The sequence below is a fragment of the Coregonus lavaretus genome, assembly GCF_964263955.1.
Source record: "Coregonus lavaretus genome assembly, chromosome: 24".
NCBI lineage: Eukaryota > Metazoa > Chordata > Actinopteri > Salmoniformes > Salmonidae > Coregonus > Coregonus lavaretus.
Window position 1 is genome coordinate 26,294,869 of NC_140011.1, and position 21,024 is coordinate 26,315,892.

General features: G+C 42.3%; 1 protein-coding gene across 2 annotated transcripts in view; it reads right to left on the minus strand.

The window, feature by feature from the left end:
* Positions 1–16,923, minus strand: part of LOC311099767 (G-protein-signaling modulator 1-like) — a 79,226-nt gene extending 62,303 nt beyond the window's left edge. For both annotated transcript variants that reach the window (XM_084140511.1, XM_084140510.1), the window contains exon 1: positions 16,716–16,923. In XM_084140511.1, coding sequence (XP_083996637.1) covers positions 16,716–16,774 — 59 coding nt within the window. In that variant the 5' untranslated portion in view covers positions 16,775–16,923. The remainder of the gene's footprint in view (positions 1–16,715) is intronic.
* Positions 16,924–21,024: the final 4,101 nt, after the last annotated feature.

Genomic DNA, 21,024 nt, shown 5'->3' on the forward strand with positions numbered 1-21,024 from the left:
AACTGAATCCTCTTGTAGTATATCTACATCAATTGAATGCAATAGATAATGGAAAAATATTTTTTTAATGAGCATGACCTTATTTCTATTACAGCATATTGATTGACTGTCATTCATTTTCCATTCACCCAGCTCAATGTAAGATCGTTAGGTTTAGGCTACTACATGATACTGTAATTTTCCCTATATCCATCATGAGGTTGCTACAACCTAGCCTATGAATGAAAGTTTACAACGTAGGTGCACAGGTTGAGAGAAATAATTGAGTAATCAAGGTGACAGACAGTGACACATTCAATACCACCTTGCACACTATTGCCTGCATCTAGCTGATCTAGGGTGTAATCATTAGTCAAACAGTTCCAAACAAGAGTATCTATTGAATCCATTTGCTTCCATTTAAGAAAAGTTTTTCAACAGAATCGGTGGAATGAATACACTCCTGATCACACGCAAACACAATTCTCTTTCATAGCAGCCACATACAAACAGCATGATCACTTTGCTCGTTGTAATCAATGTTTCCTCTAAGCTGCTCGCGGGCGTGCAGTAGCCCGAGACTTCCGCGCAGCTCCCCGGGACTGCCGCGCAGAAGAAATATCAGCCCACTGAGAGAAGCACGAGATTGAATTTCACTCAACTTTTTAGAGTTTTCCCTGTTAGTTAACACTATAAACGTTTCCCTTTACTGTGGCAATTGTGATCGAATCAAAGCAATATTAGCCACTTTCAATGCAACATAAAGAAACAAAACTAAATATGCAAGAGGTTTTGCTATAAGCAGAACGCTTCAGAGTAGGATTCTATTGCACATAACTCAGCCCGTACTCAGACCGGTGCAGAATAACCACCAATCAGAGCTGCAGTAGGCCTATACAGTGCCTTGCAAAATTATTCATCCCCCTTGGCATTTTTCCTATTTTGTTGCATTACAACCTGTAATTTAAATTGATTTTTATTTGGATTTCATGTAATGCACATACACAAAATAGTCCAAATTGGTGAAGTGAAATGAAAAAAATAACTTGTTTCAAGAAATTCAAAAAAATAAACAATGGAAAAGTGGTGCGTGCATATGTATTCACCCCCTTTCTTATGAAGCCCCTAAATAAGATCTGGTGCAACCAATTACCTTCAGAAGTCATCTAATTAGTTAAATAAAGTCCACCTATGTGCAATCTAAGTGTCACATGATCTGTCACACCTGTTCTGAAAGGCCCCAGAATCTGCAAGACCACTAAGCAAGGGACACCACCAAGCAAGCGGCACCATGAAGACCAAGGAGCTCTCCAAACAGGTCAGGGACAAAGTTGTGGAGAAGTACAGATCAGGGTTGGGTTCTAAAAAAATATCTGAAACTTTGAACATCCCACGGAGCACCATTAAATCCATTATTAAAAAAAATTACGAATATGGCACCACAACAAACCTGCCAAGAGAGGGCCGTCCACCAAAACTCACGGACCAGGCAAGGAGGGCATTAATCAGAGAGGCAACAAAGAGACCAAAGATAACCCTGAAGGAGCTGCAAAGCTCCACAGCGGAGATTGGAGTATCTGTCCATAGGACCCCTTTTTAAGCCGTACACTCCACAGAGCTGGGCTTTATGGAAGAGTGGCCAGAAAAAAAGCCATTGCTTAAAGAAAAAAATAAGCAAACACGTTTGGTGTTCGCCAAAAGGCATGTGGGAGACTCCCCAAACATATGGAAGAAGGTACTCTGGTCAGATGAGACTAAAACGGAGCTTTCTGGCCATCAAGGAAAACGCTAGGTCTGGCGCAAACCCAACACCTCTCATCACCCCGAGAACACCATCCCCACAGTGAAGCATGGTGGTGGCAGCGTCATGCTGTGGGGATGTTTTTCATCGGCAGGGACTGGGAAACTGGTCAGAATTGAAGGAATGATGGATGGCGCTAAATACAGGGAAATTCTTGAGGGAAAACCTGTTTCAGTCTTCCAGAGATTTGAGACTGGGACGGAGGTTCACCTTCCAGCAGGACAATGACCCTAAGCATACTGCTAAAGCAACACTCGAGTGGTTTAAGGGGAAACATTTAAATGTCTTGGAATGGCCTAGTCAAAGCCCAGACCTCAATACAATTGAGAATCTGTGGTATGACTTAAAGATTGCTGTACACCAGCGAAACCCATCCAACTTGAAGGAGCTGGAGCAGTTTTGCCTTGAAGAATGGACAAAAATCCCAGTGGCTAGATGTGCCAGGTTTATAGAGACATACCCCAAGAGACTTGCAGCTGTAATTGCTGCAAAATGTGGCTCTACAAAGTATTGACTTTGGGTGGGTGAATAGTTATGCACGCTCAAGGTTTCTGTTTTTTTGTCTTATTTCTTGTGTTTCACAATAAAAAATATTTTGCATCTTCAAAGTGGTAGGCATGTTGTGTAAATCAAATGATACAAACCCCCAAAAAATCCATGTTAATTCCAGGTTGTAAGGCAACAAAATAGGAAAAATGCCAAGGGGGGTGAATACTTTCGCAAGCCACTGTATGCAAATAGACCACTGCCACATATGGATCTGTGCCATTTACTTTGAACTGGACTGTGTTTCCAGCTGTGGTCGTGAGTAGATGCGCTTGTTTTGATATCAAAGCTGCATGTAACCACGTGTGCACATTTTGTTAATATCCTAAAGTTAGTGAGTTATTAGCCCAGTTATAGATCATTTGTAATCAGAAATAGGGGAGCGATTGCTTCCTACAAGAGCACAAATCTTTGAAAAGCAAGTCAAAATAGCTTTTTTTTGTCTTAAAGGGGCAGTGTTGTATTTTGAGACAGGCTTGAATAAGCTAAGTAGCCAATAGGCAGAGGGTAGCATAATTTGTCTGATTCTCTATAATAATGGTATGGGAATAATAATGCATTTTATTTTGTAAAGTGGTTTCTTAAATCAAACAACACAACAACATTTTCAGTCACCTCCTTGTCTGAAGGACAAGTGGATAAACAGGTTAATGTCAAGCCCTGTATGTTTTTTTCAAAAGTCTCATGGAATGTAGGCCTACATTGAACACAACACATTGGCTGCTACTGTAGGCTGAATGATAGAACAGCTATCTCCATGTTCAAATGTTATGGAATGCATTTTCGCCATTGTTTTTGATGGTAGACCACCCTGGTAGGCCTACATTATGTATGGTCAAATAGCCACAGTAGCCTACTTGGCCACTGTTAAAACTGTAACTTAAAGCAGGTACAGACTCAGTGTTCACAGTAAACGTGCACTGGAAGTTGCACAGAATTTTCACAACATTCAAGTTTGCGCTCAGCAGACCTAACATTTTCTCAGTGGCAAAAAAATGTGAGTGAACATTGGTAGTAATTCCTTCTCGCATCTACTCGCTTGCCTCCTCTCACCTTTTACCTTCGCTTGAGGAATTCAGTGCACAACACATCAGATGTCTGTGACCAGGTGAAAAAACCTTTCCAAGCCAAACCTTCATATCATAACCGTTAACCTCTCTGTACACACAGCCTACATCGTTGTCACCATATTAGCTAACGTCATAGTCAACATAGCTAATAGAACTAACGCGTTAGTAAACCCGCTACAATCATGCAGTACAGTGTACAGTCAGCAAGCAGTTTAGCAGTTACACCGGTGAGCCCCTGTGGCAATAAACTAATAAAACCAAAAGTTTACCTTGATTTGGAAGAGTTCCAGTGTTGGATAGCCATAGCCAGCTAGCTAACATAGCATCCCTCTCTGTTTGAGCCGGGTGTTTGAGTAGGCTAATCTAGCTAGCTGCATTTACTGGCTAAGTAAGTCAAAGCGAAGAAAAAATGGAAGGAAATATAGCTCTCTCTCTCGCTTTCTTGCTTCTCCTTCATTTTTGAAGAAATTAATTTGTTCAAAACTGCTCCACTATTGTCTTTCTCTCTCTTTGAGTCAATTATTCACCACATTTTATGCACTGCTGTGCTAGCTAGCTGTAGCTTATGCTTTCAGTACTAGATTCATTCTCTGAGCCTTTGATTAGGTGGACAACATGTCATTTCATGCTGCACGTCCTCCGGAAGTTGTCATAATTACTGTGTAACTCTATGGAAGGGAGTGAGAACCATGAACCTCCTAGGTTTTGTATTGAAGTCAATGTACCCCGAGGAGGACGGAAACTAGCTGTCCTCCGGCTACATCATGGTGCTACCCTACAGAGTGCTGTTGAGGCTACTGTAGACCTTCATTGCAAAACAGTGTGTTTTAATCAATTATTTGGTGACGTGAATATATTTAGTGTAGTTTTATCTAAAAAGGATTTAAAAAATTATGTTTCACTATTTTTATTTTTATGAAATTCACTGAGGAGGATGATCCTCCCCTTCCTCCTCCAAGGAGCCTCCACTGACACACACACATGCAGTGCATGAATCACTCTAGAACGGTGGTTGGTGGTTGGACGGTTGGATTCAAAGGGCCGTTGTGAGTCAATAAATCACTGTGTGTCATATCTGGGGGTTGTGCTGCTTGTGGACTATGAGGTGCAAAACCAAACAAATACGTTTTGGGGGACAAACATGGATGTAGGACCGATAGGCGCGCGCGCGTAGACAAGATGGCGTATTGAATAGACAGCGGTACAAATCACCTCAAGATTTGTACCGCTGAGTGGCGCAGTGGTCTAAGGCAGTGCATCGCAGTGCTAACTGTGCCACTAGAGATCCAGGCTCTGTCGCAGCCGGCCGCGACCGGGAGACTCATGGGCGGCGCACAATTGGCCCAGCATCGTCCAGGGTAGGGGAGGGAATGGCCGGCAGGGATGTAGCTCAGTTGATAGAGCATGGCGTTTGCAACGCCAGGGTTGTGGGTTCAATTCCCATGGGGTCCAGTATAAAAAAATATGTATTCACTAACTGTAAGTCGCTCTGGATAAGAGCGTCTGCTAAATGACTAAAATGTAAGATAAAAACATAATATTAAAAATCAGTAAGTTAGACTAAATATTAGCATTTCATATATTCGCAGTTAATAAAATTCAATCTGGATAATAACACAAATCATAATGCTAGAGAAATATATCGACAAATAGTACAACAACACGCAACACCCAAACATGTTGGAAGATAAACGAGGAGAACCAATCCCCAAGAGAAAACGCGACTCGTCGACTGATACAGATGATTTATGCTTTTCACCACTGGGTCTGGTAAGTGTGGAAAGCAACCTGTTGAAGTCGATAAATGACAAACTGGGCATACTAGAGCTGGTCAGTAAGGATGTAAAGGAGTTGAAAGCTAGTCTTGAAATGAGTGACGAAAAAGCAGCGATAATGGAGAAAGAAACCAAAAAATTAATAGTGACAGTCACTAAGATGGAAACGGACGTTAGGGAACTTAAAAAGGAGAACAACCTTCTGAAAGAAGCCTTACTAGACATCCAAACTAGATCAATGAGAGAAAATCTAGTACTTACGGGTATTCAGGAAAAAGAGGGAGAAGTAACTGAGAATATTGTGAAGGACTTCCTTCTTACAGCGCTGCAGATTCCACTTGAGGCTGTCGATAAAATCCAACTCGAACGTGTACACCATTTCGGACAAAGAGGACAGAAATACGAGCATCCAATCGTTGCCAAATGTGCTTTTTTTTAAGGATAAAGCAATGGTTAAAAGCTTGAGTTGGGCTCTGGGATGGATCAACCATTGAGCATCTGATCTTGGTGGCTGGTTGTGGGGGGGGAGGGTTGAGTGTGTGAGTGTGTGTGTGGGGGGGGGGGGGGGGGGTTGATCACAGTGGTTGTTTGCTGAAGTGGTAGTTGTATGTTAAAAATGTAATGTAATACAATGGCAATTCGGGTTATAGGTTAAAATCCTACACATGAATGCCGACATTATTTCGCACATTAATTGATAATGATGGAAAATAAGACATGCAAGATATTTCAATAGATATTTTTTAAATAGCTATATAAATATATTGAGGTGAGAGCATTGGAAATGCTTTTGGCGGTTGACCTGCTTCTGTTTTGTGGGTGGAACTATGTGATGTTTTCGATGGATGGGTCCTGGCCCCTAGGCGGCATAGGGATCCGGGGGGACAGGGGTGGTATGCTGATCACTGGGATGACGGCCCAACTTGGGATGGGGAGGGGTTTTAGCGGGGGAATTAGTGGAGAACAATTGGAGGGTTATTTAGTAACATTGCAAATATCATGGTATAGCTATATGGACACTCAATCACTATGGTATTTTCTATTGGTAAATTTACAAACATACAGTGGGGAAAAAAAGTATTTAGTCAAATCAAATCAAATTTTATTGGTCACATGCGCCGAATACAACAGGTGCAGACATTACAGTGAAATGCTTACTTACAGCCCTTAACCAACAGTGCATTTATTTTTAACAAAAAAAGTAAAAATAAAAGAGCAGAAGTAAAATAAAGTGACAGTAGGGAGGCTATATATACAGGGGGGTACCGTTGCAGAGTCAATGTGCGGGGGCACCGGCTAGTTGAGGTAGTTGAGGTAATATGTACATGTGGGTAGAGTTAAAGTGACTATGCATAAATAATTAACAGAGTAGCAGCAGCGTAAAAAGGATGGGGTGGGGGGGCAGTGCAAATAGTCCGGGTAGCCATGATTAGCTGTTCAGGAGTCTTATGGCTTAGGGGTAGAAGCTGTTGAGAAGTCTTTTGGACCTAGACTTGGCACTCCGGTACCGCTTGCCGTGCGGTAGCAGAGAGAACAGTCTATGACTAGGGTGGCTGGAGTCTTTGACAATTTTGAGGGCCTTCCTCTGACACCGCCTGGTATAGAGGTCCTGGATGGCAGGAAGCTTGGCCCCAGTGATGTACTGGGCCGTACGCACTACCCTCTGTAGTGCCTTGCGGTCGGAGGCCAAGCAGTTGCCATACCAGGCGGTGATGCAACCAGTCAGGATGCTCTCGATGGTGCAGCTGTAGAATTTTTTGAGGATCTGAGGACCCATGCCAAATCTTTTCAGTCTCCTGAAGGGGAATAGGCTTTGTCGTGCCCTCTTCACGACTGTCTTGGTGTGTTTGGACCATGATAGTTCGTTGGTGATGTGGACACCAAGGAACTTGAAGCTCTCAACCTGTTCCACTACAGCCCCGTCGATGAGAATGGGGGCGTGCTCAGTCCTCTTTTTTTTCCTGTAGTCCACAATCATCTCCTTTGTCTTGGTCACGTTGAGGGAGAGGTTGTTGTCCTGGCACCACACGGCCAGGTCTCTGACCTCCTCCCTATAGGCTGTCTCATCGTTGTCGGTGATCAGGCCTACCACTGTTGTGTCGTCGGCAAACTTAATGATGGTGTTGGAGTCGTGCCTGGCCATGCAGTCATGGGTGAACAGAGAGTACAGGAGGGGACTGAGCACGCACCCCTGAGGGGCCCCCGTGTTGAGGATCAGTGTGGCAGATGTGTTGTTACCTACCCTTACCACCTGGGGGCGGCCCGTCAGGAAGTCCAGGATCCAGTTGCAGAGGGAGGTGTGTAGTCCCAGGATCCTTAGCTTAGTGATGAGCTTAGAGGGCACTATGGTGTTGAATGCTGAGCTGTAGTCAATGAATAGCATTCTCACGTAGGTGTTCCTCTTGTCCAGGTGGGAAAGGGCAGTGTGGAGTGCAATAGAGATTGCATCATCTGTGGATCTGTTGGGGCGGTATGCAAATTGGAGTGGGTCTAGGGTTTCTGGGATAATGCTGTTGATGTGAGCCATGACCAGCCTTTCAAAGCACTTCATGGCTACAGACGTCAGTGCTACGGGTTGGTAGTCATTTAGGCAGGTTATCTTAGAGTCCTTGGGCACGGGGACTATGGTGGTCTGCTTGAAACATGTTGGTATTACAGACTCAGTCAGGGACATGTTGAAAATGTCAGTGAAGACACTTGCCAGTTGGTCAGCACATGCTCGGAGTACACGTCCTGGTAATCCGTCTGGCCTTGCGGCCTTGTGAATGTTGACCTGCTTAAAAGTCTTACTCACATCGGCTACGGAGAGCGTGATCACATTGTCATCCGGAACAGCTGGTGCTCTCATGCATGCTTCAGTGTTGCTTGCCTCGAAGCGAGCATAGAAGTGGTTTAGCTCGTCAGGTAGGCTTTTGTCACTGGGCAGCTCGCGGCTGTGCTTCCCTTTGTAGTCTGTAATAGTTTTCAAGCCCTGCCACATCCGACGAGCGTCAGAGCCAGTGTAGTACGATTCAATCTTAGTCCTGTATTGACTCTTTGCCTGTTTGATGGTTCGTCGGAGGTCATAGCGGGATTTCTTATAAGCGTCCGGGTCAGCGTCCCGTTCCTTGAAAGCGGCAGCTCTACCCTTTAGCTCAGTGCGGATGTTTCCTGTAATCCATGGCTTCTGGTTGGGGTATGTACGTACGGTCACTGTGGGGACGACATCATCAATGCACTTATTGATGAAGCCAGTGACTGATGTGGTGTACTCCTCAATGCTGTCTGAAGAATCCCGGAACATGTTCCAGTCTGTGCTAGCAAAAGTCAGCCACCAATTGTGCAAATTCTCCCACTTAAAAAGATGAGAGAGGCCTGTAATTTTCATCATAGGTACACGTCAACTATGACAGACAAATTGAGAAATATTTTTCCAGAAAATCACATTGTAGGATTTTTAATGAATTTATTTGCAAATTATGGTGGAAAATAAGTATTTGGTCACCTACAAACAAGCAAGATTTCTGGCTCTCAAAGACCTGTAACTTCTTCTTTAAGAGGCTCCTCTGTCCTCCACTCGTTACCTGTATTAATGGCACCTGTTTGAACTTGTTATCAGTATAAAAGACACCTGTCCACAACCTCAAACAGTCACACTCCAAACTCCACTATGGCCAAGACCAAAGAGCTGTCAAAGGACACCAGAAACAAAATTGTAGACCTGCACCAGGCTGGGAAGACTGAATCTGCAATAGGTAAGCAGCTTGGTTTGAAGAAATCAACTGTGGGAGCAATTATTAGGAAATGGAAGACATACAAGACCACTGATAATCTCCCTCGATCTGGGGCTCCACGCAAGATCTCACCCCGTGGGGTCAAAATGATCACAAGAACGGTGAGCAAAAATCCCAGAACCACACGGGGGGACCTAGTGAATGACCTGCAGAGAGCTGGGATCAAAAGAAACAAAGCCTACCATCAGTAACACACTACGCCACAAGGGACTCAAATCCTGCAGTGCCGGACGTGTCCCCCTGCTCAAGCCAGTACATATCCAGGCCCGTCTGAAGTTTGCTAGAGTGCATTTTGATGATCCAGAAGAGGATTGGGAGAATGTCATATGGTCAGATGAAACCAAAATATAACTTTTTGGTAAAAACTCAACTCGTCGTGCTTGGAGGACAAAGAATGCTGAGTTGCATCCAAAGAACACCATACCTACTGTGAAGCATGGGGGTGGAAACATCATGCTTTGGGGCTGTTTTTCTGCAAAGGGACCAGGACGACTGATCCGTGTAAAGGAAAGAATGAATGGGGCCATGTATCGTGAGATTTTGAGTGAAGACCTCCTTCCATCAGCAAGGGCATTGAAGATGAAACGTGGCTGGGTCTTTCAGCATGACAATGATCCCAAACACACCGCCCGGGCAACGAAGGAGTGGCTTCGTAAGAAGCATTTCAAGGTCCTGGAGTGGCCTAGCCAGTCTCCAGATCTCAACCCCATAGAAAATCTTTGGAGGGAGTTGAAAGTCCGTGTTGCCCAGCGACAGCCCCAAAACATCACTGCTCTAGAGGAGATCTGCATGGAGGAATGGGCCAAAATACCAGCAACAGTGTGTGAAAACCTTGTGAAGACTTACAGAAAACGTTTGACCTGTGTCATTGCCAACAAAGAGTATATAACAAAGTATTGAGAAACTTTTGTTATTGACCAAATACTTATTTTCCACCATAATTTGCAAATAGATTCATTAAAAATCCTACAATGTGATTTTCTGGAGAGAAAATATCTCATTTTGTCTGTCATAGTTGACGTGTACCTATGATGAAAATTATAGGCCTCTCTCATCTTTTTAAGTGGGAGAACTTGCACAATTGGTGGTTGACTAAATACTTTTTCCCCCCACTGTATGTTCTTTAATGCAAGGCCGACAGACAAGTTCCTTCCTTTTTCCTCCTTCCACTTTCCTCTTCCATTTTTGCGGTAATGCTGCAATTATTTGGTTGTAATTTTGAGCAGACATTTCCATATGTTTTTGTTAGCTGCATGTGCTACATAACTCCACCATTCCTACCGATAATATCATTTACGAAGATTATACCTTTTTTAAACATTTTCTCAAAAAATAACGTTTTTTTAATCAATTAGTATATTTGAGTTTAACCACAATATTTATTGCAATATTTGTTCTGTTATTTCTGGAGGATTAAATTGAAATTGCAACCAACTTTCTATGGCTTGTTTTAGAAATAGTGATATTTGGGAGATTATTTCCTTTTCAAATACCTGAAAGTGAGGGGTTGTAATCTGAATAAAAGGAAAAAATCTTACTAGTTTGCTAGAGAACCAGTTCGGATTTAAGTATAATTTTTGTATGACTGAAGCTTTTAGTGATAGGTCTAATGCTTTAATATTTAATAATTTCTGTCCTCCTAATTCATATTCATTATATAAATAGGCCTATTTTATTTTGTCTGGCTTGCCATATAATTTAAAAAACTGTTCGCTAGGCGTAGGCAAGACCATAAGCAAATAGGTAAACTGGGATAATACTAAAGAGTTAATCAGTGTGATTTTTCCACAAATTGACAGATATTTACCTTTCCATGGTAGCAAGATCTTATCTATTTTTGCTAACTTTCTATTAATTTTTTTGGGAGTGAGATCATTTATTTCATTTGGGATATGTATTCTGAGTATATCCACATCACCATCAGACCATTCTATTGGTAAACTACATGGTAATGTAAAAATTGTATTTTTTAGTGATCCAATACGTAATATAGTACATTTATCATAATTTGATTGTAATCCAGAGAGGTTAGAAAATGTATCTAGATCCTCTATGAGGCTGTGGAGGGATTCAAGTTGTAGATTTAAAAGAAAACATTAATCATCAGCGTACAATGACACCTTTGTTTTTAAGACCTGGATTTCTAATCCCTTGATATTATTGTTGGATCTGATTTTAATAGCTAACATCTCGATGGCAATAATAAATAGATATGCCGATATTGGACAACCTTGTTTCACTCCTCTTGACAGTTCAAAACTTTCCGAGAAATAGCCATTATCTACTGTTTTACACCTAGGGTTACTATACATGATTTTAACCCAATTTATAACAGATTGTCCAAAATTGAAATGCTCCAGGCATTTACAGTGCTATGAAAAAGTATTTGCCCCCTTTCTAATTTTCTCTACTTTTTCATATTTGTGATACTGAATGTTATCAGATCTTCAACCAAAACCTAATATTAGATAAAGGGAACATAAGTGAACAAATAACACAATTACATATTTATTTCATTTATTTCATAAACAAAGTTATGCAACACCCAATTCCCCTGTGTGAAAAAGTAATTTCCCCCTTACACTCAATAACTGGTTGTGCCACCTTTAGCTGCAATGACTCCAACCAAATGCTTCCTGTAGTTGTTGATCAGTCTTTCACGTCGCTGTGGAGGAATTTTGGCCCACTCTTCCATGCAGAACTGCTTTAACTCAGTGACGTGTGGGTTTTCAAGCATGAACTGCTCGTTTCAAGTCCTGCCACAACATCTCAATTGGGATTAGGTCTGGACTTTGACTAGGCCATTCCAAAACATCACATTTGTTGCTTTTTAGCAATTTTCATGTAGACTTGATTGTGTGTTTTGGATCATTGTCTTGCTGCATGAACCAGCTGCGCTTCAGCTTCAGCTCACAGACGGATGGTCTGACATTCTCCTGTAGAATTCTCTGATACAGAGCAGAATTCATGGTTCCTTCTGGGCGGCAGGTAGCTTAGTGGGTAAGAGCGTTGTGCCAGTAAATGAAAGGTTGCTGGTTCTAATCCCCGAGCCGACTAGGTGAAAAAATCTGTCGATGTGCCCTAATTGCTCCTGTAAGTCGCTCTGGATAAGAGCGTCTGCTAAATGACTAAAATGTAATGTAAAATGTAATTAAGGCAAGTCGTCCAGGTCCTGAGGCAGCAAAGCATCCCCAAACCATCACACCACCATGCTTGACCTTTGGTATGATGTTCTTACTGTGGAATGCAGTGTTTGGTTTTCGCCAGGCATAATGGGACCCATCTCGTCCAAAAAGTTGACTCAAGTTGCCAAAAAGCACCTGGATGATCATCAAGACTCTTGGAAGAACGTTCTATGGACAGATGATTCATAAGTATAACTTTTTGGACGACATGGTTCCAGTAATGCCTGGCGAAAACCAAACTCTGCATTCCACAGTAATTGTTGTGTTATTTGTTAACTTATGTTCCCTTTATCTAATATTAGGTTTTGGTTGAAGATCTGATAACATTCAGTATCACAAATATGCAAAAGTAGAGAAAATTAGAAAGGGGGCAAATACTTTTTCATAGCACTGTATATATAAACCCCAGTCGTACTTTATCAAATGCCTTTTCAAAGTCTGCTATGAATAGTAGGCCTGGCTTCCCAGATTTTTCATAGTGTTCTATTGTTTCCAGTACTTGCCTTTATATTATCGCCAATGTATCGCCCATGTAAAAAAACGGTCTGATTTAGAATGAATAATTTCCGACAATACCTTTTTAATTCTATGCGCTATACATTTTGCTAGAATTTTTGCATCACAACACTGAAGTGTAAGGGGCCGACAATTTTTTAAATGGACTGGATCTTTATATTTTCCACTTGTATCCTGTTTCAGTAATAATGAAATCAGGCCTTCTTCTTGAGTGTCTGATAATCTACCATTTACATAGGAGTGATTAAAACATGCTAATAACGGTCCTCTGAGTATATCAAAAAAGGTTTGGTATACCTTGACTGGTATGCCATCCAACCCTGGAGTTTTCCCGGACTTAAAGTATTTAATTGCATCCAGAAGTTCCTCCTCTGTAATTTCACCTTCACATGAGTCTTTCTGTATGGCTGTTAATTTTACATTATCAATAGAAAAATAATCTCTACAATTTGCTTCAGTTAGAGGAGATGGAGGCGACAAACGAAAACATATGCTTAAAGTACTTTGTTTCCTCCTTCAAAATATAATTTGGTGAATCATGGGTGACTTCGTCATTTGTAACCAGTTTCAATAAATTATTTTTGGTAGCATTCCTATGTTGAAGATTAAAAAATTATTTGGTGCATTTTTCCAGATATTCCATCCAGTTTGCTTTATTTTTATAATATATTACACTTGATCTTTCTTGAATAAGTTTCTCAATTTCTTTTAGTTTTTCCTCTAATTTATTCTGAGCCTCTATGTTACAGTTCTTATTGCTATCTATCTGTTCTGTTAGACCTTCTATTTCCTTTGTTAGTGTGGACTCCTTTGACCTAAATTGCTTTTGTTTTCGAGATGAGTACTGAATTGCATGGCAATTGTGTCCCATACAATAAGGGGATTTGCTGTACCTATGTTATGTCGGGAAAAAATCTGTTATAAATTCCTCTGTCCTAGTTAAAAACAAGTTATCATCCAATAGGCTTTGATTTAAATGTCCAATATCCTCACCCACGTGGAAATTCAGTAAGAGTAATGTATATGCCAATTATATGATGGTCCGACCGCATTCTGTCCCCTATCAACACTTTTTAAACTTTTGGTGCCAACGAGAATGACATAAGAAAGTAGTCAAGACGACTAGCTTGATTGAGTCTCCGCCATGTATATCTCACTAGATCAGGATATTTAAGCCTCCATATATCTACTAGTTCTAATGTGTCCATGACATTCACGATTTCCTTAAGAGCATGAGGGTGATTGTTTGTAGTGTGATTTCCTTTACAGTCCATTGAGCTATTTAAAACGGTATTATAATCTCCCACCATAATAATAGAGTCTTGAATTGCTTGCAAGGTCGATAAGTTATTATATATATTTTCAAAGAAGTGTGGATCATCATTATTTGGTCCGTAAAGGTTAATGAGCCATATTTGTCTATGGTTCAATAACATATTTAAAATAATCCATCTACCTTGCGTATCTGTTTGGACAATTTGCACATTCGGATCGAAATTACTGTTAATTAATATCATCACCCCTTTTGAGTTTCTTAGCCCATGGGAGAAGTATATTTCAAATTTATTTGCTAATTATGGTGGAAAATAAGTATTTGGTCAATAACAAAAGTTTCTCAATACTTTGTTATATACCCTTTGTTGGCAATGACACAGGTCAAACGTTTTCTGTAAGTCTTCACAAGGTTTTCACACACTGTTGCTGGTATTTTGGCCCATTCCTCCATGCAGATCTCCTCTAGAGCAGTGATGTTTTGGGGCTGTCGCTGGGCAACACAGACTTTCAACTCCCTCCAAAGATTTTCTATGGGGTTGAGATCTGGAGACTGGCTAGGCCACTCCAGGACCTTGAAATGCTTCTTACGAAGCCACTCCTTCGTTGCCCGGGCGGTGTGTTTGGGATCATTGTCATGCTGAAAGACCCAGCCACGTTTCATCTTCAATGCCCTTACTGATGGAAGGAGGTTTTCACTCAAAATCTCACGATACATGGCCCCATTCATTCTTTCCTTTACACGGATCAGTCGTCCTGGGCCCTTTGCAGAAAAACAGCCCCAAAGCATGATGTTTCCACCCCCATGCTTCACAGTAGGTATGGTGTTCTTTGGATGCAACTCAGCATTCTTTGTCCTCCAAACACGACGAGTTGAGTTTTTACCAAAAAGTTCTATTTTGGTTTCATCTGACCATATGACATTCTCCCAATCCTCTTCTGGATCATCCAAATGCACTCTAGCAAACTTCAGATGGACCTGGACATGTACTGGCTTAAGCAGGGGGACACATCTAGCACTGCAGGATTTGAGTCCCTGGCGGTGTAGTGTGTTACTGATGGTAGGCTTTGTTACTTTGGTCCCAGCTCTCTGCAGGTCATTCACTAGGTCCCCCCGTGTGGTTCTGGGATTTTTGCTCACCGTTCTTGTGATCATTTTGACCCCACGGGGTGAGATCTTGCGTGGAGCCCCAGATCGAGGGAGATTATCAGTGGTCTTGTATGTCTTCCATTTCCTAATAATTGCTCCCACAGTTGATTTCTTCAAACCAAGCTGCTTACCTATTGCAGATTCAGTCTTCCCAGCCTGGTGCAGGTCTACAATTTTGTTTCTGGTGTCCTTTGACAGCTCTTTGGTCTTGGCCATAGTGGAGTTTGGAGTGTGACTGTTTGAGGTTGTGGACAGGTGTCTTTTATACTGATAACAAGTTCAAACAGGTGCCATTAATACAGGTAACGAGTGGAGGACAGAGGAGCCTCTTAAAGAAGAAGTTACAGGTCTGTGAGAGCCAGAAATCTGCTTGTTTGTAGGTGACCAAATACTTATTTTCCACCATAATTTGCAAATAAATTCATTAAAAATCCTACAATGTGATTTTCTGGATTTTGTTTCTCTCAATTTGTCTGTCATAGTTGACGTGTACCTATGATGAAAATTACAGGCCTCTCTCATCTTTTTAAGTGGGAGAACTTGCACAATTGGTGGCTGACTAAATACTTTTTCCCCCACTGTATATATATGCGAGAAAAAAAAAACATATGGGGGATTGGAAGTGATGCAGACAATTACATTGATGGAAGTTACAATCTATCTGCAATATAAAAGCTGATCTACCCCCTAAAAAAAAATTATAATAATAATAATTGTCAGAGATTCCATCCCTGACACGGCCAACTGGTCAAATATGAAGTCTGGTGGTCATCCTTTATACTGTATATCCAGATTTGTCCTCAGTGTCTTTTTGTTAAGCTAATCAATCCAACATCCTAGAGGGGATTTTGGGATCCACACACTTTGTGTAACCCTTATTAGTTCAGGACATTCAAATCTACAATAAAACCTACACACCATTCTTTCCACTGTCATACTTTCAGTACTGTCTATAATTCAACTGCCCATAACGTTTAACCTCAAAGCTGTGTGGAACCAATTGATATAGTACAGTCAGCAGTAGAGAGAGCAGAGGGAAAGGGAACAGAGAAAGGCATAGCTGTCTCGACATGCATGCAAAGACGGAGGAAGATTATTGCACCCCTAGACAGCCATACTGTTACATATACAAATCCACCTACCACAGATACAGAGTTTACTGAGCAGCTGTGTGCTCTGCTTGCTCAGTTGACCCTTTGTGTGTGTGTGTGTGTGTGTGTGTGTGTGTGTGTGTGTGTGTGTGTGTGTGTGTGTGTGTGTGTGTGTGTGTGTGTGTGTGAGCCCAATCCCAACCAGCCAGCTCCTTCCAGTCTGCACATTCACTTAGGAGCCCACAGCAGAAGCAAGATCAGTCTGGGAGAGGACAGGCTAAGAAGATATCCAGGACCGAGGCCAGGAATGAGGCTTGGGATTGGGGCTTTGGCTGGAGTTGTAGCCTACTCACAGGGAGCTGTGGCTAGGTTAGCTCCCCCTGTCTAACTCCTCCTCAGGCAGCGAGCCGGTAGCCCTTGTGTCTCTCAGCCCAGCCGCTCCCTCTCCTCTTTCCCGGTCTTTCCTCTCTCCTCCCCCCACTAAGAACAGGCTGTGCCGACCGTCCAGGAATCCACAACACACTAACCCTCTCCCATCCCCCCGGGTCAGGTCCTACCTCGAGTGCAGCCTCTTGCTGGCCAGATCCTGGTCCACAGTGTTAGCAGACTGAGCCATAGGCAGGCAGCCTCCTCCAGTAGCTAACCCTTCACAAATATTTCCTCCAGCTGCTCAAGACTTCCCTGTGCTGCAACTGCCTCCTTCCCAGCGGCTCTCTCTAACGCTCTCTCTAACGCTCTCTCTAACTCTTTTTCTCCCTCCTTCACTCTCTCTCAGCACAGCAATGGCAGCTGCTGAGGAAGTGAGGTATTGTGCAAATAAATCCATATAAGGCAAGCCCCTCCCCTGCTGCTGATGTCACAGAGCAGCGAGTGATGCATGTTTGGTGTGAGTATGAGGGAGGGAGGGAACAAGCAGGGCTGCTGACTGCAAAAGGGGAAATCAAAATTGTCTCTGTCTCTGTCTGATACATAGGTCACACACATACACACGTATGGGCACACACACTCACACAGAGGCTCTTTTTCTCACTCTTCTATTTGTTCTCTTTCTCTGTCTTAATGTATGCTGAGCGCTAGCATTTTTCTGGTCTCTTTTCAAAGCACATAGCTAGACCTGGGTTTTTCTCACAGGGTCCCTTCCCCCATTTGGCTTACATCGAAGCTTTTCCAAGTTTCTTTTCTCACCATATTTTCACGTTACATTTAATCGTTTCCCCACATCATATAAAATAATGTCCGGTTATTTTCCTTTTAACTGTCATTATCTCTTGAGAAACATGGCATTTATGGTGTCAATAGACAAGTTTCACCCAAGAGTGAGGGGGGGGGGGGGGGGTAAAAATGTAATTAATAACATCTTAAGATCTTAAGGAGTTTAATTATTGATTACAACTATTGCAAATGCAAACTAAGTTTAATAATAATAACAATATGCCATTTAGCAGACGCTTTTATCCAAAGCGACTTGCAGTCATGCGTGCATACATTTTTGTGTGGTCCCGGGGATCGAACCCACTACCTTGGCATTACAAGCGCCGTGCTCTACCAGCTGAGCTACAGAGGACCAGAATTTCACCTGTACATTTAGTATATGAAGCTAGGTTTATTGGCTAGGATCCAATGGGTGACACCTCTGCTACGTCCCTGACGACACAATCTTATGCTTCCACAGAACCCTGCCACCCTCGTTGTCTCTTGACATTAACATTTTAGTCATTTAGCAGACGCTCTTGTCCAGAGCTACTTACAGTTAGTGCATTCGTCTTAAGATAGCTAGGTGGGACAACCACATATCACAGTCATAGTAGCTATCAGGAAAGTCAGAGCTAGTAAGGGTGAAAAAGTCAAGTGCGAGTGTTATTTTACGAAAGTTATTATTTATTTTATTTATTGGGGGGGAGGGGCGTGAGGAGGGGACGGGCATGAGGAGGGGGTGCGAGGGGGGGGATGTGGGATTATTTAAGATACACTTTGAAGAGGTAGGATTTCAGATGTTTTCGGAAAATGGGCAGGGACTCTGCTGTCCTAGCATCAAGTGGAAACTGGTTCCACCATTGGGGTGCCAGGACAGAGAAGACCTTGGACTGGGCTGAGCGGGAGGTGGCAGAATGGAGTGCTTGGGTTGGAGTGTAGGGTTTCAGCATAGCCTGAAGGTAGGGAATGGCAGTTCCTCTTGCTGCTCTGTAGGCAAGTTCCATGGTCTTGTAGTGGATGCGAGTTTCCACTGTAAGCCAGTGGAGTGTGCGGAGGAGCGGAGTAACATGGGAGAACTTAGGAAGGTTGAACACCAGGTGGGCTGCAGCATTCTGGAGATGTTGCAGGGGTTTGATGCCCCTCCCATAAGATAGAATTTGTAGATAACTGGCCCTCTTTCTGGGACTTCCCCAAAAACAGGACCAAGCCTGGCCTGATGAGGAGTGATGGACTCCATCCAAGCTGGAGGTGTGCTCTCATCTTATCTGTCTACATAGTCATGGCTCTAACTCAGTGCATAATTTGTAAATCCGAAGGTGACGGAACAAAAAGTGAGCGTGAGAGGAGGATGACCTAGAGAGCTCTGAGGTACCGGAAAATCAGCTTTATAATAAAGCATTGCATGCATATCATCGCATTTGCATAGTGGTCTAGACTTGAGCAGTAGAGTAGATGCGCTTGCAGATTTTTTTTTTAAGCCTAGGGTCCGGGAAGAATTGGGCCTTTTATAAACGCATTTCATGCAATTCTATTTTATTTTACATGACTGGAGACTTTAGCAGAATACTTTTTAAGACATTGACAAACTGAGAATCTGAGATCAACAAAAACGACCTTGTATTGAATCCATCAATAGCCTAGGCCTAGGCGTGTGGAGGTGTTGGAGGAGACACACATATTGTACAATATGAGGAGGAAATTATAGTCCTAAAAAAGCTTTCCAGTTTCACTGACTCACACAATGATGCTGCAATGGCTGATGTGCTTGTGCCAAAAGCCTCTCTCACTCATTTTAGTTTGTAAAAACAATGCTGTTCACTCAATAGGCCTATTTGGAAGTTAATAAAATAGCCTACAGACAGATAAGCATTTTTGTTTCAGCAGGAGCCATTTGCTTTCCAACCTGTGCTATCCCACGATTGTATTTGAAATATTGTGAAAGTCCTGTTTTGGCTGCATGCTGTTGTTATTCACTTACAGATTTGCCACGCGTTCCCAGCCTGTAGGCAATGCCTTGCGATTGGGCTACACACAATCCACAGCTAGGCTTTTTTTTTTTTTTATCTAAAAGAGATTGATCCTCTGTGGCTAAATTATAGGCCTACTCCTGGTGTAGTATTCTGAATTATTTCGTTTATTTCTGAACAGACGGCAGTAATTCTATAACTTTGGCACATTTATTTCAATTGATCAGGAATGCTGCAGCACCACCAGCACCCTTCCCATGGCTATGATTCTATAAGGAAATAAATGATGAAGTACAACTTTGGAGAGATGGTAGTTGCAGGCTCATGTCTATCAGAGCAGAGAGAGGGAAAGAGGGGAAAGTGAATCTCATTTTGGCTATAGGCATGCTTCTCTCTCGCACCACAGCAACTGCCACATGGTCTCTATAGGCTACAATGTTGCGCAAATCATAAACCCGGGCTGGCCGAACCCGAATCAATTCTTAGAATATCAGGCGCAGGCTGAAAATCTACGTTTTAACATTAGGCAAAAAAAAATTAGGGGGCAGGATAATTACAGCAGAGGCAACTTGATTTAACTCTGATCGCTTTTATTCAAATTTTTACATTGAAAATTATGTTTCATGCCATGAGAGGTATCGGATCCTGCAAATAGATTCCGGAAAGAAACAGTCCAAAACTGAGAGGTGCCGGATCCTGTTCCGAATTAAGCACTGCTCTAACTCCTCTAGTTCCACAATGAGATAGGGTGCAGGCCAGGCAGCAGCTTAGTGGAAACTGCCACTAGCCCAGCTTTCCCGATTGAGACTGTGTATGTGCCTCGATCTAGGTCAGGCAAAACTAAACATGGCGGTGTTCGCTTTAGCAATCTCACTGGAATAAAGACCTCCTCCATTCCTGTCATTATTGAAAGAGATTGTGATAATATCTCACATCTCAAAATAACACTACTTACATTTTAAATTTTAGTCATTTAGCAGATGCTCTTATCCAGAGCGACTTACAGTTTAGTGAGGTCATACATTTTTCATACTTAATGTTAGATCCCTCACTTCCAAGGCAGTCATAGTCAATTAACTAATCATTGATCATAAACTTGATGTGATTGGCCTGACTGAAACATGGCTCAAGCCTGATGAATTTACTGTGTTTAAAAGAGGCCTCTCCTCCTGGTTACACTACTGACCATGTCCCCCTCGCGTCCCGTAAAGGCGGAGGTGTTGCTAACACTTACGACAGCAAATTTCAATTTACGAAGAACAAAAAAAAGACTGTTTTTTGTCTTTTGAGCTTTTAGTCGTGATATCTATGCAGCCTACTCAATCACTTTTTAAAGCTACTTTTTACAGGCGTCCTGGGCCGTATACAGCATTCCTCACTGAGTTCCCTGAATTCCTATCGGACCTGATAGTCATGGCAGATGATATTATAATTTTTTCAATATTCACATGGAAAGGTCCACAGATCCACTCCAAAAGGCAGTAGGTTTTGTCCAACATGTCTCGGGACCTACGCTTTGCTAGAATCATACCTTGGATCTAGTTTTGTCCCGTGGAATAAATATTGTGTATCTAAATGTTTTGCCTCATAATCCTGGACTATCGGACCACCATCTTATTACGCTTGCAATCGCAACAAACAGTCTGTTCAGACCCCAACCAAGGACTATCAACAGCCACGCTATAAATTCTCGGAGAACCCAAAG